General features: G+C 51.1%; 1 protein-coding gene across 7 annotated transcripts; it reads right to left on the bottom strand.

The window, feature by feature from the left end:
- Xrcc1 (X-ray repair complementing defective repair in Chinese hamster cells 1) lies at positions 1 to 26,740 on the bottom strand. 7 transcript variants are annotated; one of them, NM_009532.5, is made up of 18 exons: positions 26,604 to 26,740; positions 26,080 to 26,446; positions 25,557 to 25,649; positions 13,587 to 13,703; positions 7,745 to 7,903; positions 7,146 to 7,220; positions 6,939 to 7,050; positions 6,472 to 6,581; positions 6,295 to 6,400; positions 5,867 to 6,125; positions 5,513 to 5,629; positions 3,130 to 3,223; positions 2,861 to 2,990; positions 2,513 to 2,567; positions 2,288 to 2,424; positions 1,140 to 1,230; positions 310 to 385; positions 1 to 214 (listed from the first exon to the last, which is right to left on the bottom strand). In NM_009532.5, the coding sequence occupies exons 2-18, from the start codon at positions 26,128 to 26,130 to the stop codon at positions 101 to 103; spliced, it is 1,896 nt and encodes a 631-aa protein (NP_033558.3). In that variant the 5' UTR covers positions 26,131 to 26,446; positions 26,604 to 26,740; the 3' UTR covers positions 1 to 100. The 7 variants fall into 7 exon arrangements, 5 of the variants coding, with proteins under 5 accessions (NP_033558.3, NP_001347097.1, NP_001347098.1 ...); NM_001360168.1 differs by having other exon boundaries at positions 6,939 to 7,047; XR_881685.2 differs by having other exon boundaries at positions 3 to 214; positions 2,513 to 2,610; positions 26,604 to 26,735.

Raw genomic sequence — 26,740 nt, 5'->3', positions numbered from 1 at the left:
GCTTCAAACAAAGTCTCCTTTATTAAACTCTTGTGTGTACACACGTGTGCACTCAGGCCTGTGCATACATGTGCACATCTGCACGTACACAGGTGTACACTCAGGCCTGGGGCACCACCCCATAGAGCTGATGGGGGAGTAACTTCTGCTTCTCATTACAACTGTAGATCCACCGGGGCCGCACGAAGGCCAGGGAAGGGTTTTCCATCAGGGCCTACGGGAAAAGGGTCCACTTGGGAATATAATCGGAAGACAGAGGGAATGCCAAAGTGGGCTGGGGTTCTCCATGTCTGCCCCTCCAGGGCTCACCTCCTCAAAGTTGGGGTCCCACTCCTGGGCCGTGATGACGAACTGGACCCGCTCATTCATATAGTCCTCGAGCTCGCTGGTGGGGGAAAGGGAAGGGTGGGGCAGCTGTGAGCAGCCTGCTTGCACACTCAGGTGGCCACGCTGCCAGCTACAGCTGCCCACACACTCGGACGGGCCACGCTGCTGGCTACAGCAGTAGCTTTCTGGCTCTCATTCTGGACAAATATCCCCACCCCCCGCCTCTGATTTATTCACTATGCACAGTGTTCTGCCTGTATACCTGCATGCCAGAAGAGAGCACTGCAGCCCATTACAGATGGTTGTGAGCCACCACGTGGTTGCGGGGAATTGAACTCAGGACCTCTGGAAGAGCAGTCAGTTCTCTTAACCCTGCGCCATCCTCTCTAACCCCTCTCTTCTTTATTTCCACGTATCTTTTTAAGCATCTGTCTGCATGTACACCTACATGCCAGTAGAGGGCATCAGATTCCTTTATAGATGGTCCTGAGCCACCAGTGGTGGCTGGGAACTGAACTTAGGACCTCTGGAAGAGCAGCCATCTCTCCAGCTCTTTTCTTCCTCTTTCTTGTTTGTGAGCCTGGCTTTTAGCTTGACCTCTGCCCCCTGCAGCTGCCTGTGAGACCTGTGCCTTCCACGCAGCAGCCTTGCCCTCAGGAGGGGTGGGGGAAGGGCCCTGCAGGGTGACAAGCATCGTGGGCAGCAGGACTGTGCAGGACGATGCAGCTATGGTCATGCCACTGGGCCCTGACGCCATCCTCGCCATCCTCCCGCAGCCCATACCCTCTGTACCCACCCACCCCACAACCCACCCATTGAAAGCGGTCACGTAGCGGATGAGCCTCCTCCTCTCATCCCCAGGGAACTCGCCATACAGGAAGAAGTGTTTGCCCTCGAAGAAGTCTGCGGGAGAGATGGGAAAAGTGAGGCACTGACCAAGCTCCTGAGTACTCAGAAGCACAGAGGGAGGGCGAGGCAGAGGCACCAAGGATAAGGTGCTCAGGAGGGAGGGCCGTGACTAAGGCATTCATCCAAGTCACCAGGAAGCTCCTGCAGGCCTCTGCCTGGTGCTAAGCAGTAGCTAAAGCACACGGCCATGGGGCTCTTATGGCCTTGGCCCAGGCTGGCCACCACTTCACCTCAGCTGGCTCCCACACTGGCCTCTGAGCTAGTTTTCTTCTTATTTCCACACGATGTCCAAGGATTCACTCCCCTCATTGGGGGTTCACAATACTCTCCTGACATTGCCCACAAGCCTGGAAAGGGCTCCTGCAGGGACCCTGACCCTCACTGCTTGAGAGTGACTGCTCTTTTCTCTCCTGCTCTCCTGACCCTCCATTCTTTTATTTAAAAAGGGTCTTAGTAGCCTGGCTGGCTTTGAACTTGTGATCCTTCTGCCTTGACATCCCAAGTACTGGGATTATAGGCAAGAACCCCCACAGCAGGATCTCCTCCACCCCAGGGGGCTCAGACACCCTTCTTAGCAGCTTTCTGGTAGGCAGGGTGTACTGGCACACGTGTAATCTAAGAACCTGGGAGGCTGAGGCAGATGGAAAGCTACAGGTTTCAGACTAGCCTGGGCTCCCTGAGACCCTGTCTCATAAAAACCAAACAGGGAAGAATCATGCTCAATAGCACACGCACAAACAGAGCTGGCTTAACGTTATCAGTAATGAGTGCAAACACACTGTGCCCAGCACTCAGGTGTCCAGGGGCAGCAGAGCTGATGACAGACAGAGCTGCGTTTAGGGGCGAGATGGTAAGTCCTGAATCACAAGTCAGGAAATGAGGTTGCTCACACTGGGAAGGTCACTACAGCAATGTCACACAGGTGCTTGCCAGAGCAGGAAGCTGTCAGCAGGGGTAAAGTGGGAGTCACAGGAAAGGGAGCAAGTGGTGCATGACACAGCAGAGACCCAGGGGACCTAGGGGACATGTCACAGAGTCAGGGATGTCTAACCTGGGAGCTCTGGGATTGGCAGGTCAGCCTCTGAGGGGGTCTCACTGTCTGTGTTCTCATCTGTGGAGCCTGCATACGGGTCCTCGCCATTCTCCTCTGGGGCTGGGGGCTGCCTTTGTTCCCTCTGTTTGGCCACCCTGGGCGATCAAGAGTAGTGGAGGGTAAACACTTAGGGAGCAGACACCCACACCCAAGGCCAGGCAGACGTACCCCCTTCAATCCTACCTCCTCAGTTCATCCTCGGTGTCCCCAGAATCTTCTGCCCCGTTGTCCCGTCCTTCTGCCAGTAGCAACCCAGTCAACAGGCTTGGTTCCTGGGACATCTAGTAACACCCCTCCCAGAATGGCACCCGAGAGTACAGCCAGGGCCTATGAACTTGACTTCAGTTGCCCTCTCAATCTAGTTTTCAGGGTACACAGTGGCCCCTCCTCTACTCCTTCACCTCCATACAGCCCTCCCCCTCAGACCCAGAAAGCTAGACACCAGCCCTGCCCCCAAACCCAGGGCTCAAGGCCCTAGCCCTCCTCCTCCCTCAGACATAAAGCGTGTAGACCTCTCCCTCAGATTCTAACCTGACTCTTCCCCCTCAGTGTCACTATTGTCCTGGGGTCCTGGTGACGGTGCTTTGGTCTCTTTTGGGGTTGGTGGCCTCGGGGGTGAGCTGGGTCCTGCTGCCTGGGTCTTGGCTTTGGGCTGGGGCCGCTGAGGAAGAAGGGCTAGGTGAGGTTGGGGCAGTGTGAGGCTCTGGACAGCCAGCAGCGGGGAGAAGCAGGAAGCTGAGGTATTCAGCAGACCTGGTTGGCACCCAGTATTCCCTCCTGGCCCCATAGGGGCATCAGACCTTTTGGGGAAGCTTGGGAGCTTCGTCTTCGCCGCTCTCACTGTGAGAGTCCCCTTCGTCCTCACTGCTGGATCCAAGGCCTGCCATGAGGTACCTAGGGGAGGAACTGGGCCTCAGGCAGAGGACTGAGAAGTAGAGGGAGGTGGGGATAGAGAAGGAATCCTGCTGCCCTCTGACCCCTCCCAGCCCTAGAGGGGCTCCACTACGTGCCAGGCAGTTCAGCCACCCCAGGCTCTTTCCCTCATGGGGAAGATCTGTTCCATTTAAGGCAAGAAAGAGCAATGGGGGGGGGGGGTCTACTCTTTGAGGATCAAAGGAGAATGCCAAGCAATGGGGGAAAGTCTCAAATGCAAATTCAGGTGGAACCCCACATCTGGGGTCTCTGCATCTGTACACCCAACCAATCACAGACCAGAAAGTCTGTGTCTGCACTCAACATTCAGACTCCGTTTGCTCGTCATTCCCTAAAGATTTACATGGCATTTACATAGTGCTGGATTCAAACCACAGAATGATTCAAAACATGGAAGAGCGCCGGGCGGTGGTGCACACCTTTAATCCCAGCACTCGGGAGGCAGAGGCAGGCGGATTTCTGAGTTCGAGGCCAGCCTAGTCTACAGAGTGAGTTCCAGGACAACCAGGGCTATACAGAGAAACCCTGTCTCGAAAAACAAAACAAACAAAAACAAAAAACAAAAAACCCAAAAACATGTAAGAGCACACTGGCCTAGTGAGCAGGTCTCTAATCTCAACTACTCAAGAGGCTGAGAGGCAGGATGGCCTGGGAACAGAGTGAATTGAAGTCCAGACTGAACAACTTAGTAAGACCCTCCTACACTCCAAATCAAAACCAAAAAGGCTAGGGATATACAGCACGGTGGTAGAGCCCTGACTAGAACCCCCAGTGAGGGGCTGGGGGTGTGGCTTAGCATGTGGGAAGCCTTGGGTTCAGTTCTTAGACATCCACACTCACAGTACGTGAGGCTGGAGAGACGGCTCAATGTTTAGAGCTTATACTGTTCAAAGGATCCAAATCTGGTTCCCCAGGACCCACATCAGGTGCTCACAACTGCCTGTAACTCTAGCTATAGGGGATTTGACACAACTGGTCTCCTCACGTACCTGAACACACATGTGCACCACCGCACAGATACACATACACATAATTTAAATAATAATCTTTTTTAAATGTATGAAAAGATTCTATGCAGTTTTTATGTAAATACTCTAGCATTTTATATAAGCAACTTGTATATATTTAAAGACTAACTTTTTTATTTTACACGTATGAATGCTTTGCCTGCACATATGTCTATGCATCATATGTGTGTGCTTGGTGCCTATAACAGCCAGAAGTCATCAATCACTCTGAGACTGCAGTTACAGATGGTTGAGAGTTGCTATGTGAGTGCTGGAAACTGAGTCAAGGTCTTCTAAAAGAACAACCAATGCTCTTAACCACTGAGCCATCTCTTCATTTTCAACCATCCTAAGATTTTTGATTCTTGGTACTGTGTGTGTGTGTGTCCTAGATTCAAGTCCCTACTGTGGCACACTAGCTAACTATCCTTACACACCTCAGAGAATAAAGGCGCCCACAGACACCCTCCGCACATCTGTTCAGGATGATCACAATACTGAAGCTAGATAACTAGCTCCCAGGGATCTGTGGAATCCAAGCAGGATGTGGAGTCCCCACCACTTCCAGATCAACTGACCAACCCACCCACCTCCCCTCACAGTCCCCGACATGAATGTGCCAGGGTTAGCCCTGCTTATTAAACAGACTCAAGCCACGACCTCACTGGGATCGGAGTCGGCTTCTCTCCAGCTCCACAGCTCCTGCTGTTGGCAGCCAGTGGTTCTTCTCCCGCCCACTGCGTCAGGAGATGGATGCTCATGCTGCCCATCCCTGCTTGCTCTGCAGCCCTGCATGCCCTCTGCCTGGCTGCTACCCATGCTTCTCATCCCGCGATCACTGTGCCCCTCCTGAGCTCCTCAAAGCTGGGCTCTAACACTTCTGACCCACTCGCTGAAGTGAGCACAGGGCTCAACCCCAGCGTCCTCACTTCAGTCACAGCTCTGCCTGGCACCCAAAGGATGCCAAAGGATCAGTTCTGAGGAATGGCATACAGCCCTGAGGCTCCCTTCCACCTCTGCACAGCCACAACCCACAATGTGCACAAAGCAGCCGTCATTACAAAATCCAGTGGCCCACCCAGGCTAGTGACTTCCCATCTGCAGGCCCAGCCCGTCTTTGAAAACGGCTTATGTTGGTTTGAGATCGCCTGAGCTACCCAGCAGGCCCCAGGCTCTTCATTGCCTGCTCTGGGCTAAGAGGCAGGTGTGTGCGCTGCCTAAGAGGCAGGTCGTGGGGCCTCACCTCCGGGAGGGCAGCCGGCGCCGCATGTGGTGACAGTCCAGCACCCACTCTTTACGCACAATCCGGCCTCCAAGGCCCAGGACCTGGCTGTATTTGGGAGTGTTGGCAAAGGCACAGCTGGGAGATGCAAAACAGGAATGTCAGACATGATCTGATGGACAGCTGAGACAGAACAGAGATGGAGCTTAGGGAGGGACGCAGAAAGCTGAGAACTAAGGGGGTAAAGAAGTGGGGGCTGGAGGGCACAAAGAAGCAGGGAGGGAGGATAGCAGAACAGGGACAGATGAAGCTAGCGGGGGCATGCAGGGTAGGGCAGGGCAGGGCAGGGAACCGTGTGGCAGGTCAGAGGCCTACATGAGATGTGTGCTGTCTGGGGTCCAGTCTGGCCGATACTTGGCCCCCAGTTCCAGGGCCTTGTCCCGGAGCTCTGAGCGGAAGGGGTTCTGGAAGCCACTGAGCACCACCACCACCCCTTGCAGGATCTTGCCAAGCTCTTGGGGTCCAGTGCGAGCCCCCCTAGGCTCTGTGCCTTCTCCCCGGGGCTTCCCTGGGACGGCTCTCTGTGCTGGGGTAGAGGCTGGAGCTGCAGCTGGAGTACGACTAGGGACAGACACTGGGGAGAAAAGAACAGAAATTAGGTTGGTGCCCCATCGAGCCCCAGCTCTTACAGGAAGTCAGGCTTTCCGCCTCCCTTCTTAGGATGGCAGGTTCAAGACCACAGCCCTTCCCTCATGACACACAAGCCAGGGTCACTACAGAATCAAGGAATCCAGTTTGCTTACATTTGGGTCTCTTGAGGGTGGATGGCCCTGCCGAGGGTTTGCTGGGAGGTTTCCTGTCTTCTAGACTCAAGTCCAGTTTTCTCTTCCCTTTGGGAGGCTCCTGAGGCTGAGGAGGTAGAGATGGGTTGGCTTCCGGCTCTCCTCATTCTCCACTGCCCCAGCGTCTGATGACCTCACCTTGGAAGAGCTGCCCACAACCTTGGGGACTGGAGAGGCTGAGGAGGCTGCACTAGAGGCCTGCAGTGTAGCTGCTGCATAGCTGGGTCCTGCTGGGTCACTCGTAGAGGCTATGGAAGGACAAGTGGACTGAGGGTGAGAGGGCAGGGCCACAGTCACCTTAGCTCCCATCTATCAGGTATCAAGTCACTCTCACATCCAGAGGTGACCCAGAAGTTTAGATTGTACCCCTGACTCAGTAGTCCAGGCCCCAGCCCTCCTCCCCAGACCTAGAGACCTGGCCATGCCCTCAGCTCTCAGGCATCATACATCCTAGGCTGAACTCAAGACTTCCTACTTAGCAGAGGAGACCTTACACAGCTGGCCCTCCTGCCTTGTCTCCCCTGAGCGGAGATTTCAGGATTGGGCTCTATGCTAAGTAAGCACTCCACCAACGCCATCCCTAGCACCCCGAGTCCCACAGGCACCTGATGACGTCTTGTTGATACGACTGAAGAAGAGAGCCCCTGGCTTCAGGGAGTTGGCACTGTCATCCTCCTCTTTCACACGAAACTGGCCGAGCTTGGTCACTGTCACCTTCTAAGGTCCCACAAGGTCAGTGCTGTGAGAAGAATGCTGGCAGGCAGGGGTGGAGAGGCAGGGAGAGGCTCTGGGGGGTACCAGGTACAACTTACCTGAGATGTAGCCTCTGCCTCATCTTTGTCAGGAGGGCTGTGAAACTTCACAAAACTCAGGCCGTATGGCGAGTCCTGGAACAGAGGGCTGGGTGTGAGGGTGTCTGAATAGGACAAAGCTAGGCTCTCATGCCCCTTCACTTAGGGAAGCCCTTTATGGCTCAGTTGAAGCTGGTGCCCAGGGAGCAATGGTGGTGATGCTGACATTAAACCTCACTGACCCCTAACTGTGGACCAAAGTCAGGGCTCACCCCTCAACCTGCACCGCTCTTTGACCCTCACTGCCAATGGCAGGTAGCGAGTCCACTTCTGTGTGCCCAATCTCTGTCTGGAGCCACTTCTGGAATGCAAAACTACCCCGGGCTCTTTGCTCCTCCGCTGTCTGGATGCAGAAGCAGAAGTAGGAGGAGCCTGAGTTCCGGGCCCCAGTATGACAGTAACAGTGATACCAAACAGAGCCTGACGGGCCTCAGCTCACCCCCTCCAGAGAACCAAGCTGCCTGTCCCAGGAGGACCTGACCTGAGCAGTCCCGAGCTCAGGATGGGCCTCCGCAGACCTCCCCTTGCCCTGGGCATGCCTCAGCTTTTACACCATGTACCTTGCTGTATGGCTGGCTGCACACAATTTTAACACGGTCCCAGCGCTTCTCCGCTGCTGCCCGGACTAACTTGTCAGGTCCAAAAATGCGAACACGGTTGGGATTTGAGCCACTTCGGCTCTCAGAGGGGGACATGAAAGAGGAGGTGACCAGAAGGACCTAGGTAGAAGACAGTGTAAGATGACACCTCTAGGAGCTGGGTGCATGGGCATGGGTGTGTGGGCACATGTACCATGTGGAGGCAGGGGAGGACTGCTGGGTGTCTTCTCCACTGCTCTCCGCCTTACTCCTCCAACTTCGGTAACAACTGCTGCCGTGACAGATTTTTTTTTTTTCAATTTTTGCATTGTTCTTGGACACTATCCATGCATGTATGCAATTTGTTTTGATCATATTCACCCACCCTTCCTTGACCCTCTCCAACTCCCTGGGGACCCCTTCTTCTTCCCAACAAGCTCTCCTGATTTTGTGTCTTGGTTAAGGTTTGCTGAGTTTAACAGGGCTGTTTGCATGATGTGGGGTTGTCCCCAGACATGCTGATTTCAGTTCTCCATAGTGAGGTCACCAGGCCATATGCAGTCCAGACAAATTTTCATGTAAAATCAGGCAGTACAGAGGACCACATGCCCTAAGGGACTGTCCCACAGAGGCATCTTGGTGAGAGGTACAGTACTCAAGTGCCCTATGGACATGCGTGGTTGAGTTAGCTCAAAGGCCAGGAGTTACAGGATGTCAGAAATAAGATCAAATCCAAAGATGGAGCACAGCAGCATCAAGAATTAAGTGATGCTTCCGGCCCACACCCTCAGGCTGGGGCAGCTCTGTGGAGACAGCTCTGGTGGCCAGCTGTGCCTTACCAGGCTCCGTCAGCAGGAGGAGCTAGAGAGGCTGCACGCTGCAACCTTGCCCATCTACAGGAGCATCACCCCAGCTCCTCCTGATGCAAGGATGAACCCAGTTTTCAGCACCCCATACTAACCCCTCTCTTGGGGCCACCAGCAGTAGAAAGGGAAGGGCACACCTGCTCAGCCCCCGTGACCCTTCCGCACTGTGACAGATGTTTCTATCATTCCAACCTGCTTTCTGTTCCTCACCCCAGTGGGGACAACAGCTCTGTCTTCTCTTCATCAGAACCCAGGCTTACAGTAACAGTTGGTAACTACATTCTTTCATTCTTTTTTTTTTTTTTTTTGGTTTTTCGAGACAGGGTTTCTCTGGAACTCACTCTGTAGACCAGGCTGGCCTCGAACTCAGAAATTCGCCTGCCTCTGCCTCCCGAGTGCTGGGATTAAAGGGCTGCGCCACCATGCCCAGCTGGTAACTACATTCTTACATAAAAAAATTCAGTCCACAAAATAATGTGCACATTCTCTGGCTGCAGGTGATGGCAGGCCCATCACAGAAGTAAGAACGAGTGGGTGGCCCATAGGGGTCCCAGAACCCACAAACCACACACTCTGACTCAGGAAGGCAGCATATACTCACACCCTCAAACACACAATTGGCCTGCTTAAGATCAGCTCAAGAAAACAAATGGAGATACTGACGCAGATGAAGGAACAGATGACAATCAGAACTGACCACATAGTTCTGGACCATGAAAAAGCTGTGTGCCCAAACCAATGGAATCATGACCAGTGCAAGCAAGCCCCACCCCTCTGCCAGCAGTTGGACCAAGATACAGCTCTGGCCAATCAGAACACAAAGAAGAGGGGTCGGGTGGGGGGCGGGCCTATAGTTCTAATACTCAGGAGGCAGAGGCAAGATCACTAGTTCAAGGCCAGTCTGAGCTACACAGTAAGGGAGTGGGGGGAAAGGATGTGGCTCAGTTGGCGTTTGCCTAGCACACAGGAAGCTGGAGCCCAATCCCTGTACAGCAAGCATAACTGGAACATGGTGCCAAACACTTGAAATCCAATTCCTTAGGAGGTGGAGGTCGGAGGGTCAGAAGGCACGGCCACCCTTAACTGAAGAACTAGGTTCCAGGTCAGTGAAGCAGGGGATTGGGGAGCCAGTGTGAGGCCCGATCCTGCAAGCCTGTCACTGGCACTTGGGGGTGCTGGCAGGAGGTTAAGCATGCAAGGTCAGGTAAGTTTGGTCTACATAAGACCTTTCCTCAAAAAACATCCCAGGGTGGGGCAGAGGATGCAGGGAAATGGAGGAGGAAATAGGAATGACGGGAGGGGGAGGCAAACCAAGGCCACGGTGTTTCTCAAGCCACCTGCTGTACTTGCTGCTTCCGAAGCCACTGATGAGATAGAGCAACCGCAGTCACTTCTGACCACTGGGCCAAATCCGAAAGAAAGCTACCAATCAAGCTACCTCCCCCAGCCCAAACTGTCAGAGCAGTGCTGAGTCTGCCTGGGGCTAGCCTTCCCTCCTGAGGACAGAACAGGTGTTCCCTGATGCTGTAAGCAATGTTCAGTTAGGCTTATTCTATTTATTTCACCTCTTTTTCCAACTGACATACTGAAAAATTTATAAAATTAGAAAATAAAAGCCTTTTACTATGGTTAAAAAATATAACACTATGCCTCTTGGTGCTCAGCTGGGGTTGTGAAAAAGAAACAACAACAAAAACATACAGAACAGAAGCCACTCGCTGGCTTCTTCTGCACTTGTTACAAAGGGCCAGAATCTCAAGTGAACTACTGGGCTGGATTTTGCATGGTGAGCGTGTGTGTGTGTGTGTGTGTGTGTGTGTGTGTGTACAACCAACAGCTGGGAGCTGTTACCAACACTAAGTCACTAAGTGGCAGGGAACCCCAAATGTCTCGCCTTATTCACTGTAAAGAAAAAAACCACTCTGGTTGTGACATTGCTTTTCTGCTTCCTTCCAAAGACAACCTTTACTCTAGTCTGGGCTACCTTCAACTCTAGTGAATCTCTCTTATACAATTTTTTGTATTGGAGATGAAAGCTAGATTTTCACAAATGCTAGGCAGGGGCTCTACCACTGAGCCACGCCCCCAGCCCCTCCCAGGGGGATTCTAGGCAGGGGCTCTACCACTGAGCCACGCCCCCAGCCCCTCCCAGGGGGATTCTAGGCAGGAGCTCTACCACTGAGCCACATCCCCAGCCCCTCCCAGGGGGATTCTAGGCAGGGCTGTAGAGGGTGGTTCTGATGCTCTGATCGGGAATCTGTGTCTATTGACACTGAAGGTCCTTGCTCCCAGCTGGAATTTAATCTATCAGTAAAGATGGCAGTAGCCAATGGCTGAGGATGGGCTGGGTAGGACTCAGAGAGAATGGGGGACTAAGAGAGAGGAAGAAGGGAATGCAGTAGTGGCAGGAGAAAAGCCAACCAGCTTTTCCAAGGAAGTGGCCTCTGAGACCACATTCCCAGTCTACAAGTTATTTCCAATCCAGTATCTGTGCCCTCCTTTACACGGAACATGAGGAACAGGCAGCATGTATATAAGGAGGAATGCAAAGGAGTTTTAGGCTCATGCACACAGAAATGTAAAGAGCTGCTCAGGCACACCCTTGGCTCACAATGAAGACTTCTAAGCAAACACTACTCCACCATGGAGCTCCAGCCTCAACTTGCACCCCATTTTTCTTCCTGTTTTAATTTTAAAATTTTGGCCAACTTGCTCATGCTGGCCTCAAGTGCTCTATGTAGCACCCTAAACTGGCCTTGACTTGCAAACCCCTTCTCCCTCTTCCAGAGTAGCTCGAATTACCTCCAAGCCAGTCTTCCTTTGCGTGATCTGCATGGAGGGGAAGAAGCATGCTGATTCGCAGAAGCAGTGACCTGGAGGAGGAGGCAACCCTGGCCAACCCCCTGATCTGCTTATTTGTCCTTTCTTTGCTCTTCCAGCTGTCTCTAGTTTGACTGTATTTATGTGCATGTGTGTCGATGTGCAGACATGTGCATTTGCGTGTAGGTGCCTGCAGGGCTGTGGAACCCAGAAGTGTGGGATCCCTTGAAGCTGGGGCTGCAGCTGACTGTGAGCTGTCTGACCCCTGGGCTAACAAGTGACTCAGGTCACTTAAGAGTGAGCAGAACTGGGCAAAGAACTGTTTTGGAGTAATACCAAAATCTGCTGACTTGGCATATAATTTTGAGAATAAAAGTGGTTTTGGTGCAAGCAACCTCATTCTGCAAAAACAGATCTTATGGAGCCCAGGTGGGGACGGGCCTCCGTGGTAGTCTTCTCTAACATGTAGAAGGCCCTGCAACCCATTTCCAGTGTGAGGAAAGAAGCAGCTCAACCCAGAGAGGAGGGCATGTGGCACAGGCTGCCATCCAGGGCCGCAGGGGATGAGGAAGGGCCGAGTGAGGAGGGCAACCCAGCCTAACAGACCAAGACAGCACTCAGGAAAAGAGCTCCCAACCCCAGCACTCAGCAAGATCTCTGTGAGTGCGAGACAAGCCTGTTCTACAAGGGGAATTCCCAGACAGCCAGAGCTATATAGCAAGACCCTATCTTTAAAAAGCAAGCAAGCAAGCAAGCAAGCAAGCAAGCAAACAAACAACTCCATTAACTAGGAACAAACAAGAAGTTCCTCAGCTTAAAAAAACAAAACAAAAACCTACAGCAGTGGCCCTCAGCCTTCCCAAGGCCCCTCATGTTGTGGTGACCTCAACCATACAATTATTTTCATTGTACTTCATAACTGTAATTTTACTATTGTCTTGAATTGTAATGTAAGTATCTGTGTTTTCTGATGGTCTTGGGGTCTTGGGGCAACCCACCAGCTAAGAACCCACCCTACAGTCATCGTCATATTTAACAGCGAAAGACACAACGTTCTCTCTATGGCCAGGAAGATGACAAGGGGCCTGCATTCACCCCTTGAACCTGACAGTACCCTGAGGTGCCAGTCGGCAGGACAGAGGGGAAAGAAGGCCGCTCACAGCTGTAATGGCAGCACTTAGTCAGATTAGATGGGGTGGGAGGATCGGGGATTTAAGACCAGCTTCGGCTACATGTGAGTTCAAAACCAATCAGGGCTCAGTGAGACCCTATCTTTAAAAAAAACAAAAGGGAGGGGGAGGCGGCAAAACATTCAAAACATCTTTATTTTCAACAGGCACAGCTGTGCAACAAAGACCAACGCTGGGGTAGTCTAACATCAGAAGGCTGGACCTGGCTCTGCCCTCTCTCTCACATACACATACACGCACATACATGCACGCACGCACGCACGCACGCACGCACGCACGCACGCACGCACGCGCGCACACACCCTTCGTTCTTCACTGGCTTAGGCTCAGACTTGTCAACTGCCTCATGGTGAGTGCAGTTTTCACCGCCATCACTTTACTGGAAAAACAGTAGGCTAATACTCTGAGCTACAGTGGCCTCTGCCAGTCCTATGAGGCAGGCTTGACAGAGCACACTATAGTAGTCCCAGCTTCCTGGGAGGCTGAGGCAGAACTGCTTGAGTCTAGGAGTCAATGCCAGCCTGGGCAAAAGGAAAGACCCATCTCAAGGAAAAAATTAAGTATCAATCATAAAGGGCCTGTATTTTGTAGGTTACCAGAGTCATGACACTGTGGAACCCCAGTTCCCAGGCCACTACCTAAGCTGCAATTGAATTTTACAAGTGAGGGCCTCTTGTTCCTTATTTGACCACAATCCAGGCAGCCCAGCTTTCCCCCATGCCTGCTCTGTCTCCTCGGCATACCCAGGACCCTCCAGGAGACAGGCAGGGTGGGTGGCTCTCCACACTAATGTAATCACATGTGGCGGCTGGTGTGTGTGTTGGGGGGGCTAGTGATGGAGACATAGGGGTGAGGTGTGGGGGGGTGTTGTGATGGAGATGGGGGTGGTGAGGTGGGGGGGTGTTAGTGATAGAGACACGGGGTGTCGGCCTCTCCAACCCTGCTTACCTCATAGTCCTGTTCACCAGCTGTGGCCCCTCCAGCCGAGCTGCCCACTAGCACCTCCACAAAGGCCGAGCCATCATTGCCAATGTCCACACTGTGGATCTGCTCCTCCTTCTCCAACTGTGGGGCAGAGAAAGGATGCTGAGTGCTTGGTTCTGCCCTGGGCTTGCTTTGGAACAGGGGGCAGAAAGAGATGTCACCGGTGTGTCAGTGGGGACCGGAACTAAGTAGTGAGTAGAGTGATCTGTTTCTAGCAGGCAGCCCAGACATGGCACTAAGAATTCACTGAATGGATGCTCACTACACACCTGCTTCCCCAGCACACACCCCACACTCCCACACTGATCAGTCTACTACTGCTTGTCACGGAGCTCTCCTGGGTGCCAATAGTCACAGACACAGTTATGTGCAAGTTGTCATACAGAGGACACATAACTACAGAAGTTCCTGGACTAACTAACTACTGCCTGCCAGGGGTGTCTGGTTTGCATACCACGGAGCCCTGCATTTGAACCCAGCTCTGCCACACACTAGCTGTGCGCCCTCATTAGATCAAGGATCACCGCATAATCAACATGGCTGAAGGTCAGGGCACACAGTAGGTACTTAGCAGCTGTCAGCAAGCGTTGTTTTAATGTTGGTGACTCCTGTGACTAAATTAGTCTCACTGAAAAAGATGAAGAAAGGCAAAGCTGGGGCTTGGTGACACCGTATAACCCAGCATTTGGGAGGTGAAGGCAGAAGAATCACAAGTTTCAGGTCACCCTTAGCTACACAGCAAATTGTAGGCTAGTCAGGACCACATGAGACCTTGTCTCAAATATAAAAAAGAAATCAAAACAGGTGATAGCTTTAAGGGATAGCTAACAATACAGAAGTGGGGTGTGTGCGCACAAGCGAGAGAGCTTATGTGTAGTGCGCATGTTTGTGTATTCACGTGTCTGTGTCTGAGTGCATGTGGAGGCCAGAGGTTGATGTCAGGCATCTTCCCCGATGGCTCTCCACTTTATTTTCAGGGATTCCATCTCTGCCTCAGGAGCACTGGGATCTCAGGCAGGCAGGCTACCATGCCCACCCAACTTTCCTGTGGGTGCTGGGGATCCCAGCTCTGGTACTCATTCGCTGCCCCCTGAGCCAGGCTGAGATTCAGAAATGCCATATTTCTAACTGCGGCAAGGGTTGATGTCTAGGCTTGAGATTCCTTTATTCCTGGTCCTGTACAATGACCCAGCAGTTACAGGAACCTGCCACCAAGCCTGACTACCTAAATTCAAGCACCAAGATCTATACGGTGGGAGGAGGCCCACATGTGCCCACACACAGAGTCGATGTGAAAACCACAGCTCTCATCTTAAAGAGGGTTTTTTTTTGTTTGTTTGTTTTTGTTTTTTCGAGACAGGGTTTCTCTATAGCCCTGGCTGTCCTGGAACTCACTCTGTAGACCAGGCTGGCCTCGAACTCAGAAATCCACCTGCCTCTGCCTCCCGAGTGCTGGGATTAAAAGCGTGCCACCACACCCGACTCATCTTAAAGAGTTTAAGGAACTAGTTTATTCAGGAACCATTCTGAGTGACCAAGGCCTAGGATCGCAGATTTAGGTTACCACAAACTCCATGTTCCAATGTGGAAGCAGTTTCATTAAGTGTATTATAGTTTCGCAGAACAAAGAAAGACATAAATTGAGGCTTCTTTTCCCAAGATTTATTTATGCATATGACTGCTCTATTTGCATGTATGCCTGCATGTTAGAAGAGGGCATCAGACAGAAAGGATCCCATTACAGATGGTTGTGAGCCACCATGTGGTTGCTGGGAATTGAACTCAGAGCAGCCAGTGCTCTTAACCACTAAGCCCCCAAATTAGAGCAACTTAAAAAATACACTGACGGGTATACCAGAGATGTGGGTACACCAGGGGGCTTTTTATAGGCCCAAGATGCTCTCTGATGATATTCTTAGCTCTCCTGGTGGAGGCTAGTGTTCTGCTACATTAAAAGCTTCCGAGAGGGTTTTACTTATTACGAGGAGTCAGTTCAGATGGAGTAAGGCAAGGAAAGGCTGCCTGAAGCTAAAACCAGCCCAAGAGAAAGTAATCGGCCTCTGAAGCGACAAGATTCCACTCTTGCCACAACACTGAAATTCTAATCAGTCTACCAGTCTCTGCAGACACAACTTCTTTTCAGGAATTTTTGTTCACAAGACACACTCAAATGTACTAAAGGGACCTGAGACACGGACCCTCGAAGTTACACGCGCACAGGCTGCTCTTACACAGGGACTGAATTCCGTTCCAGCACCTACGTCAGGCTGCTCACAACCACCAGTAACTCTGGTTCTCGGGGATCCGGCACGCTCTTCTAGCCTCCCTGGGCATAGGCACACATGTGGCATGCATGAAGACACATTCATACACATAGTGGGTAAGAGCACCCGACTGCTCTTCCGAAGGTCCAGAGTTCAAATCCCAGCAACCACATGGTGGCTCACAACCATCCGTAACAAGATCTGACTCCCTCTTCTGGTGTGTCTGAAGACAGCTACAGTGTACTTACATATAATAATAAATAAATCTTTAAAAAAAAAAAAAGAAGTTTTAAGGGGGAAGGGTATAGGGGACTTTCCGGATAGCATTTGAAATGTAAATGAAGAAAATATCTAATAAAAATTTGAAAAAAAAAAAGTTTTAAGGATTTTTTTGTTGTTGTTCAGCTAAAGATTTTAGAACTAAAAATAAGTGAACAAAAAGAGTGAAACCAATTTTAGCATCCATTTAAATAAGAAACAAACACTATATAGAACCCAGAGGCTGCTGTAATTGGAGGCGGCAGCAGTGACTCTCCTGTACATCACAGGAGGGCCGGGTAGGGCTGGAGTCATTTCTCTGAGACAGCTTGAAACTGCCATCCAGTCCAAACGTGAGGCTGTAGTTCCTTTTCTTTCTTAAGTTTATTTATTCCTTGCATATGAACATTTTGCCTGGACGTATGCCTACGTCCGTCCCATCTGCTTCCTGGCCCCACAGAGGCCAAGGGGAGAGTGTCAGAACCTCTGGAACTAGAGTTAAGATAGTTGTGAGCTGCGGTGTGGGTGCTGGGAATCAAACCCTGGTCCTCTATAAGAACAAGTGCTTATAACTGCTGAGCCAACTCTCCAGCCTCCCCCACCCCATTTCGTTTTTTGAGACTTGGCCACTGTAAACAGTTGTGACCCACAAGGCCACTGCTACACACAATCTAACAGCTGGGATTACAAGCATGAGCCGCCACACTCAGCTCCATTTTCACATGCCTAGTTGGAGTTTTCTTTTGTCAGGTGTCACTTAATAACCAGGCACACCTTGAACTTAAGGGGATCCTGCTGGCTTCACCTTCCAGGGGGTTAGAATTGCAGGCAGGAGACTCTTTGCCTGTCCCTGTCTCCCTTTGACAGGAGTTGTTTTGTCAGTCTCTGGCCTAGAAAAGCTCCAGGCTTCTTACTGAATCTATTATGCAGGAACAGGAACCATTAGCTGATACAGGCTCATTATTCATCGAAAGAAAGAGCTATTTATGAAGACTCCACTCACCTGTGGCTCCAGCCTGAGGCTGAAGACACTGAAAGGTGTGTGGGTGTGGGGCAGTGAGGACAGGCAATGCTAAGCGTCCAGTCTGGGGCTCTTTAACAGGGTCCTCGGATGAGGCGCTATCACAGCCTTCGAAGATGTCCTGGCTTCAGATGTGGCTGGCTCAGCTGGAGCCAGGAGGCAGGAAACCCTGAGTTCGATGCCCAGTCACGCATAATCAGCATACTGAATGAAGCACACCTGTAATTTCAGCACTTGGTGTGGACGCAGTGAAATGAGAAAAACACGTGCGCTCAAGCCTGACCTGGCTCAATCTGGCTAAAACTGAGGTCAGCCTGACACTCGGGTATGCACAGCACTTCCCAGAGACCACAGCTCCCCAGTTGTTCTGCCTGAGTGATACCATGGTGGCACAGCTGTGCCTTATTCTTACGAAAAGTTCATACCTGTCATGCTTGGTAACAGCCATCCCAGCTACACCAATGGGACCTACCAAACGTGTGGTGGTTCCCTTTATAAGCTCCCTGCTTACTCTCAGCTAGAGGCCCACCTCTTTACACATGTAGTCAGTCTGGGGGGTTCAATAAAAACATCATAGTTTTTCCTTAAGTGAGAACAGCCTAGCTATAACAGCAAGAGGATCAGAAGTTCAAGGTCAGAGCTGCAGAGATGGCTCAGTTGTTAGAGCTCTTCATACTCAGAAGAGGTTCATAACATCCTGTAACTCTAGGTCCTGAGAAAACCAATGCTTCTGGTTTCTGCACTAACACACACCTACCCCTCATACAGATACTTAAAAATAAATCTTTTTTTTTTTTTTTTTTGTAGCAAAAACAATTTTTTTTTTCCCAGAAAGGGTTTCTCTGTATAGCCCTGGCTGTCCTGGAACTCACTCTGCAGACCAGGCTGGCCTCGAACTCAGAAATCTGCCTGCCTCTGCCTCTCAAGTGCTGGGATTAAAGGCGTTCGGCACCACTGCCCAGCTGCAAAAACAAATTTTTAACTGCCTATGTACTTCCACCCATGGCCCTCCTCTGCTCTGGGACCATCTGCTGTTCCCTTCTGCCCTCTCAGACCAGTCAGGGCACTACAGCACCGTGGCAGAAAGGAACCTTGACTTGAACAAAGTGGTCTGTGTTCAAATCCAGCCCTGACATTTCTAAACTACAGTTAATGTTTCCAAGGGGAGTCCCAGTGGCTTCACTCCACAGGAAGCTAAGATGCCGCAAAGTCACAAGGGCAGCCAGTTGAGCCTGCAACCCCAGCGACTTGGTAGGTAAAAGCAGGAGAATTCAGAGGTCAAGGTCTGCATGAGCCACAGGGCAAGTTCAAGAGCAGGAGTTAACTCAGCAAGACTGTCTCAGAGAGAGGGGTCTGGGATGTGGGACAATGGTAGAGCACTTGTCTGGCCTGCACAGGATCCTGGTTCAATATTCAGCACCACAAAAGAAAACAAAGCAAAACTGAGTGCTCTCATCTCTAACTGTGGAAGAGATGTAAGATCTGCTCTTCTAGCAGGGTGTAAGTGCAGGTGCTGCGATTAGATGAGCAGCCTCAGGCAGGAGGTGGTTACACCACAGCTGTGTAGGCAAAGCCCAGGAGAACAGAGCCAGCCATAGCTTACAGTGCTTCAGCACAGACCCTTCTGGATACTGAGCCCAGACAACGTCCTGTGTGCTCCCATCACCTATCTTATATCCAGTAAAGGCTGAGGCCTCCTGCTCAGGGCCTTCGCAGCTGCCACCCCAGAATCGGGAACATGCCTCAGACCTCGGCACTGCTCAAGCCTTCCTTCCGACCTAGATTTAGACAGCAATGCCTCAGACCAAACAAAGTAGCATCTGCCATCTCCCACAAGGGGTCCCTCTATTCCTTAGCCTGATTTATCTCTCTCCACTACTACTGAGCCATTCCTGTGGCTTCGACTTGTATATAAATATATATATATATTTCTCCCCCACCACTAGGTCTCATGTAACCCAGGCTAGCCTCAAACTTTCTATATAGCCAACAATGTCCCGACTTTGGATCCTGTCTCCTTCTCTTCCCAGGTTAATGCAATGCCAGGGATCAAACTCGGAATACTATGTACGCTAGGCAGGCAACATACCAAGTGGGCAGCACAAACAGCCCCAACCTGGTATTCTATACTTGCACATTTGTTTGTATTTTTTTAATTTTTCTATGCACACATGGTACATGATACTGATCAGACACAGAAACTAGGCAAAGCTCTGAGAGTCGGCTAGTTGAAAGCTGTCCTGTATGCAAGACTTAAAAAAGAGAGAGAGGGGCTGGAAAAAAGGCTCCGTAAGGAGAGTGATGGACTGGAATGTAGGAGGCAGGGGCAGGAGGTCACAAGGAATTCCAGGCCAACCTGAGGTACAGAGTAAGACCCTGTCTCAAAATGATACTAGTAACAAAGAGCAGAACAGCAGCACACACCAGCAACCTCAGCACTACAGAGGAAGCTGGAGGATCACAAGGCAAGGCCAGTCTGAGCTACACACACAGTGAATGTCTCTCTCAAAACACTGAAGGTCTGGGGGCGTGGCCCAGTGAAAGAGCTCCTGCCTAGAATCCCCCAGTGAGGGGCTGGGGTGTGGCTCAGTGGTAGAGCCCCTGCCTAGAATCCCCCAGTGAGGGGCTGGGGACATGGCTCAGTGGTAGAGCCTCTGCCTAGAATCCCCCAGTGAGGGCTGGGGGGCGTGGCTCAGTGATAGAGCCCCTGCCTAGAATCCCTCAGTGAGGTGCTGGGGGCGTGGCTCAGTGGTAGAGCCCCTGCCTAGAATCCCCCAGTGAGGGCTGGGGGCGTGGCTCAGTGGTAGAGCCCCTGCCTCGAATCCCCCAGTGAGGGGGCTGGGATATAGCTCAGCAGGTGAAAGCACAAGGTCTTCCAGAGGACCCAGGCTTGATGCCCAGCACCCACATAGCACCTCACAACCATCTGTAACTCCAGTTCCAGGGGATTTGATGCCCTCCTCTGGCCTCTTCAGCGACTAGGCATATGTACAAACATACATGCAGACAAACACTCATACACATAAAACAAATATCTGCCAGGTCTGGTGGTGTACGCCTTTAATCCTAGCATTCAGAAAACAGAGGCAGGAAAATCTGTGTGCATCCAAGACCAGCCTGGTCTACACAGTGAGTTCTAAACTGGCCATAGTTACAAAGTAGGACCGTGACTCAAAACAGGGGAGGGGAGGGGGGGGGCAGAGAGATGGCTCAATGGTTAAGAGTACTAGCTTCCAGTGCAGACTTCTTCCAGAGGTCCCAAGTTCAATTCCCAGCACCCACATGGTAGCTCACAACTGTCTGTAAACGTAGCTCCATGGCATCCAGTGCCCTCTTTTGGTGTGCAGATGTGCATACATAAATCTTTAAAAATAAGAAAAAACATGGAAAAAAAAATCACACCAACTACAGTGGCTCATACCTGACATCCCAACACATGTGATATGCAGGGGATCAGAGTTGGAGCCAGCCTGGGCTGTATCATACAATGAGACCCTGTCTCAAACAGCAATAACAAAGCAGGTATGATGTGTTCCATTGTACGGCTGACACTCAGGTGATACAGCAGTGTTCCAGTTGGACCTATCCCAGCATCCCCTCCAGGCCAGGAGGGGCTGGCAAAGATTTAACTCCCTGTCTGGAAGCAGGTGACCAGCTGGGCACAGAGTAGCCACGGCTGACAAAGAGGTGTGTGGAGCTGACACAAGCAGAGGGCTGAGCCCTGTTTGGCAATACCAATGTTGTGTAACAGTGTTTAGAGAGCACACAGGGAAATAGGTGAGCACACAAGAGTCTACTGTCTTGGTGTCCAGAAATCTCTCCCTTGTTGTCACTGAAAAGAAACCAAAGCTAACCCTGGTCGAACTCAGTTGCCCATAAATTAGCCAGTGTCAAGTGCAATCGGATTGTCCCAGGGGTCTGACAGGATGGGCTCTGTTTATTCTCAACGGGAACAAGAAGGGTCCTATCTTTCCTATGCAGAAGCCCTGGCGAAGCCCTGGCCCTACCTTGCTCTCTGGCCTCCTTGACCGACCTCTCACGTGCCAGACGGACACAGCTGACCTCTGTCCCTTCCCTGGGAATGAACTTCTCTTCTGTTCAGGGTCACCAGACTTCTGTCACCAGACTCTGTCACCAGACTTCTGTCACCAGACTCCAGGCTGCAGAGACGGCTCGAGGAGCAAAGATGCTGGCCTAGAAACTCAGAGTGGAGGCAGAGTGACTCCTGCGAGTGCCCTCTGACCTCTAAAGACACACACACACACACACACACACACACACACACTCTAAATGCTAAATGTAGTTTAAAAAAAGTTTCACAACTTTAACCCTAGCACTCAGAAGCAGGCAAGTGGATCTCTTTGAGTTCGAGACCAGCCTGGTCTTCATTGCAAGTTCCACCGAGGGCTCTGCAGAGAGACTGTCTCAAAAACCACCACCACCAAACAAACAAACAAACAGAGCTTTAAAAAGTCACCAGTGGGCACTTACTGCTTGCTCTTGTAGAGGACTGGGGTTTGGCTCCCAGCATCTACATGGCTCATGCCAACATTCCTAACTCCACTTTCAGGGGATCCAATGCCCTTGTCTGACCTCGAAAGCACCAGGCATGCACGTCATGATATACATGCATAAAATAAATCTTCTTTATAATGGGGACAGGGCATGGTTTGAGACAGAGTCTCACTATGTAGTCCTGGCTGTTAAGGCTTTACTCTGTGGACTAGGCTGGTCTTGAATTCACAGATATCCACCTGCCTCTGCCTCCCCCGTGCTGAAATTAAAGGCATGCACCACCATACTCAACTAAGAATAGTTTTCAAAAGAGAGATTAGTCCTCATATTTAAATAAAAACCTGACAACACCATCTCCGGCTGGATGCACCACTCACTCACCCTGCCCCACTTCCTCCACAGCACTCATGGCTCATCATCCAATACAGGGTCACTTCACCAAGCCTGTCAGCTTTCCATGCTGGGGTCTCATGCAACCCCAGCTGACCTCAAGCTTGCTATGTAGCAGATGACCTTGAGTTTCTGATCCTGCTGCTCCTGAGTACCAGAATTGCAGACCGAAGTCACTACTGCTTCCAATTTTGGGGGTGTTGGGGTTCAAACCCAGGGCCTGGGGTATGCTAGGCAAGCCTCCTCTAGTCCAGCAACACCCCCATCCTCCAGGTGTGAGCATGTTCATCACCGACTGCACACAGCTGTACAGACCCGGGAGCACAGAGTGTCCACGTAGAGCAAGAGCTTAGAGCACACTTGTGGAATAAATGAATGAGGGAACAAATGATGCTACTAAGACTCTTGACCTTTGCCACAAAGCTAAAACGTGACATGTGAACCCCTCCAAGTACCACCTTCTACACCACTGTCTGTAGCTTGCATATGACCTCTAGTTGTCTCCCATGTTTTCTTAACGACTTAAAATTTTTATTCTTATGCATATGGGTATTTTGCCTCTCAGAGGCTAGAAAGGACACCTGATCCCTTGGATTTGTAGTTACAAAAGGTTACAAACCACCATGTGGATGCTGGGAATCAAACCCAGGTTCTCTGAAGGAGCAGCCAGTGCTCTTACCCACAGCATCTCTCCAGCCGGACATTTATTCTGATGTACACAGGTGGGGATGAGCGTGCATGTGGAAGCAGAGGACAAGCTCTGTGGGGCAATTCTCTTAAAATGGAGTCCAACGAGGGAACTCAAGCTGTCAGGCTTGGCCACGAGGACCCTCCCCGCTGAGCCTCCTCAGGACCCTGGATGCTGCATTCTGTTCTCACCACTCTTATAGAGCTGAACATTATTTCCCACAGTATATGTAGGGGTATCGGGGGAGGGGGGAAGCGGGGGGGGTCACCTGATGAAGGCCTGAAGAATCAACATCCCATAATGAAATCACCAACCCCTCCCTTTATCCCAGCCCCCACATGTAGACAGAGTACTTCTGCAGACATTATGTCACCAGGTTTTAACCACCACCCCAGCCTTGGGTGTCTATATTTTCAATGGGTATGTTTAGAGAAATTAAAAACATTTGCCTGAGGTCAGAGTGAGTAAGAGCTAGGATTTGAATCCAGATCCCCAAACTAAATGCTAAGCAATCTGGTTCTCACACAGTTTAAAAGACAGGTGCTGGGTTTCATAATTTCTCTGGGCCTCGGTTTCCTTATCTGTAAAATGGGGATAATGACAGTCTGTGGGTCACAGGACTTTACAAGGAGGGAATGAATCAAGCCATGTGAGGCATGATGGTTGCTGACTGGCAGGTTACAATGGGGAACAATGTTAGTTTTCATTACCAGTCTCTGATTAGGGATTTAAAAAGGCATAAATACCTCAGATTGGCCAGAAAATGTTATGGTTCTTTTCTGAAAACATCTCTATAATCCTCAAAACATCCTGTAACCCAAAACTACTCAGCAAGAAAAAGGCCAAGAGTGTGTTAAGTATAGGAATAGTCAGGTCAACTTTGTCCCCACTAAAGTCCTTCTCCACTCAGAACTGAGGGATGTGGCTAACATCAAGGAAAGTCAGTGTGTGAGCTGGGCAGTGACCCATACTGGGGACCGAAGCACTCCGGGGAGGAGGAAGAGATAATGGTGGCGGTGGCGGCTGGGGATTGCAGCTCAGTGGTGCATATGAATACAACAGGCTGACGAAGCTGTCCAAAGCACCCACACTCTTAGTGTGGACTGAGTCTTGGCACTGCCGTTTGTGAGTGGTAACCAAGCCCCTTACAGTAGGACACTCAGAGAATCACGGGGTCAACACCCAACTGGCAGTGGGCAGGTGCTTAAAAGCATCTAATTTCCTTCTCCCACTGATTTTTCTTTAAGATACATTTTTTTAATTTATTCATTTATTTTATGTATATTAGTACACTGTAGCTGTCTTCAGACACACGAGAAGAGGACATCGGATTCCATTACAGATGGTTGTGAGCCACCATGTGGTTGCTGGGAATTGAACTCAGGACCTCTGGAAGAGCAGCCAGTGCTCTTAACCGCTGAGCCATCTCTCCAGCCCTGAGATACATTTTTATTGTTTTTAATATGTGTATGAAAGGGGGATGAAGCCCCAGAGACCAGAGGTATGAGAGCCTCTGGGGCTAGGCTTACAGGCTGTTGCTGTATGCCATCAGACACAGGTGCTAAGAACTGAACTCAGTCCTCTGGGAGACCGGTTGGCACTCTTACCCACTGAGCCATCTCTCTAGCCCCTTCCTCAAGTTTCTGTACCTGTCAGAAACAACTCCCTAACTCCCCATGGGAGCTTCTCTATGTAGCTCTGGCTGTCCCGGAACTCACTCTGTAGACCAGGTTGGCCTCAAACTCAGAGATCCACCTGCTTCTGCCTCCCAACTGCTGGGATTAAAGGTGTGCCATGACCACTGCCCAGCTTAAAATAAATTTAAAAGTAGTCAAAGTCAGAAAGATAGGGACATGGCTCAATTAGTAACCTCTTGCCTAGCCTGCACAGTACTGAGTGTGTGTGTGTGTGTGTGTTGTAAGCTAAATGAAGGAAAGGCAAACTGACAGATGCTAGGCATGATGGTATACACTTGGAACTCCTCTGCCCCAGATAGACAGACAAGGATCAGGAGTTCAAGACTAGCTTCAATTTAAGAAAAATTTTAAAAGGAGAATAGGGTGGGGTGGTACATGCTTTTAATCCCAGCACTCTGAAAGCAGAGGCAGGAGGATCTCTGTAAGTTGGAGGCCAGCATGGTCTATAGAGTGAGTTCCAGGACAACCAGGGCTCCGTAGAGAGACTCTATCTCACAAACAAAACAATAAAACCAATCAAACAAAACTTCCCTTCCCTACACGTTTCATTCCTTTACTCTCTGAGGTACTAGGGATGGAACCAAGGAAGGGTCTGACATGCTCCAGGCAAGCCCTGAACAGCCGAGCTATCTGCCTAATCCTATGTTAATAGTCCTCGTGAGGGTAGTTATTTCTCATTTCCAGACAGGTTCTAAGTTGTGCAGGCTGGCCTTGAACTTGTTATCCTATCTCAACTTCCCAAGCAACCAGGATTACAGGCCTGAGCCATCCACCCTTCCATGTCGGTCGTCTTTACAATGAAACTGATTTATGGAGATACTCTTCTTGGCCACCTTCTGGCCCCGGGGGACACAGTTAACAGTAATGGCTGACACTGTCCCAGCTGATGAAACTGAGGCCCAGAAGTAGAGTCAACCTACTCAGGGTTACCCAAGGATTCCTGGAGGCACAGGGATTTCTAAGCCCATTTTCCAGGCAAGTTAGCCGAGCAAGCTCTCTACTACAGAAAGGAAACGACTCAACCTCCAGCCAGCTGGCAGTGGAATGTGAGCGGGGGTCTCACTGCCCCGGGAATGAGGAGGTGGGAGATGGCAGCATCACCTGTAGGACCACAGAGATGGTCTTCTCTCCTGCCTTGGCTGCCCGCCACTTCCGGTAAGTGTCCGCCTTGAGAAGATTTTCGGCACAATGGGTCTGCAGGCAAGGGTGGAAAGGTGGAAGTTCTTTAAATAAAGCTGACTTTTAAAAATAAGATTATTTTTGAATGTTTAAACTCCCAAGAGCTAGCCGACTCTCCACACTTGACTTCACGCCAGTCCCACCACACACACACACACACACACACACACACGCATACACACACCCCTGCCTCGAGTTTTCCTTTCACCGAGTTTTTCTTCACAGTTAGAACTTCCCAGGCCCCTCTTTTTCCTTACTCTCCACAGTGGCCCCAAACTTCCCTAACTGCCCGTCTCTCTCGGAATGCACGTCCAGCCTCTGGAAACCCCACCCGGAGCCCCGCTCAGAATCCCGCCAAGATCCCCCCCCCCCTTTGCGCTTCCAAAGTCCTCAGCATCCCTCAGGAAGCCCCTGTCTCCCCGCTGCTCCCACGTCAGCCCCTCACCGAGTCCTGGCTGCTGCAGGACACGACGTGGCGGAGGCTGATCTCCGGCATGTCCACGCCCGTGGACGCCCGACCGTCCAGGGAATGAAGAAGAAGGGTTGCAGCTCCGGGGGGCCCCCGGAGAAGGTTGGGGGAGCGCGCGCGCCCTGCACGGGACTCAGTGCGCAAGCGCGCAAGGCTCGGGCCTTTCAAACCGCGGCGCGCCGGCGCACACGTCAACACTGCGCATGCTCGGTTGGGCCTCTCCGCGAGCGAGGCGCCGGGTTCCCTTAGCAACAGGCATTCCCCCTCCGGCCCCGCCTCTCTCAGGTTCCACCACTCTCCGGCCTAGCCGCCTGATAACGTGGAGACTCGGCTTCCTGGGAACCTAGCAACAAGAGCGGCCTCAGTGATTGGGTCCTACGTGTAATTTGCCCTGGTCATTGGACCGTGAGGTCACCAACCAAACCAGAGCCTTGCTCAGAAACGCTGAAGCTGAGAGTTTCCTGAAGCCTGAATCCTGTTTGAAATAAGATCTCTGGCACCTGTTGTTGCGGACACGCTCTGTTCCCCTTCTCTCTCCAAATGCAGACAAACAGACGGACGGACGGATGGACACACAGAGACGAACATCGACAGACAGATGGCCGACAAAGATCTCAGACCTCTCTTAGCTCATGAC

The sequence above is a fragment of the Mus musculus genome, chromosome 7, assembly GCF_000001635.26.
Source record: "Mus musculus strain C57BL/6J chromosome 7, GRCm38.p6 C57BL/6J".
NCBI classification, from domain to species: domain Eukaryota; kingdom Metazoa; phylum Chordata; class Mammalia; order Rodentia; family Muridae; genus Mus; species Mus musculus.
Note: the sequence above shows the minus strand (reverse complement) of the source record. Positions and strands in the feature narration are given on the sequence as shown.

What these genes read in the sequence shown, in the direction of transcription:
- Xrcc1 (NM_009532.5), bottom strand. Translation starts at nt 26,130, where the DNA reads ATGCCGGAGATCAGCCTCCGCCACGTCGTGTCCTGCAGCAGCCAGGAC. An exon ending in TATCAACAAGACGTCATCAG is followed by an intron (nt 6,582 to 6,938) that starts GTGCCTGTGGGA and finishes GTCCTTCCATAG; the next exon opens with CCTCTACGAGTGACCCAGCA. An exon ending in TACGTGACCGCTTTCAATGG is followed by an intron (nt 386 to 1,139) that starts GTGGGTTGTGGG and finishes TTCCCCCACCAG; the next exon opens with CGAGCTCGAGGACTATATGA.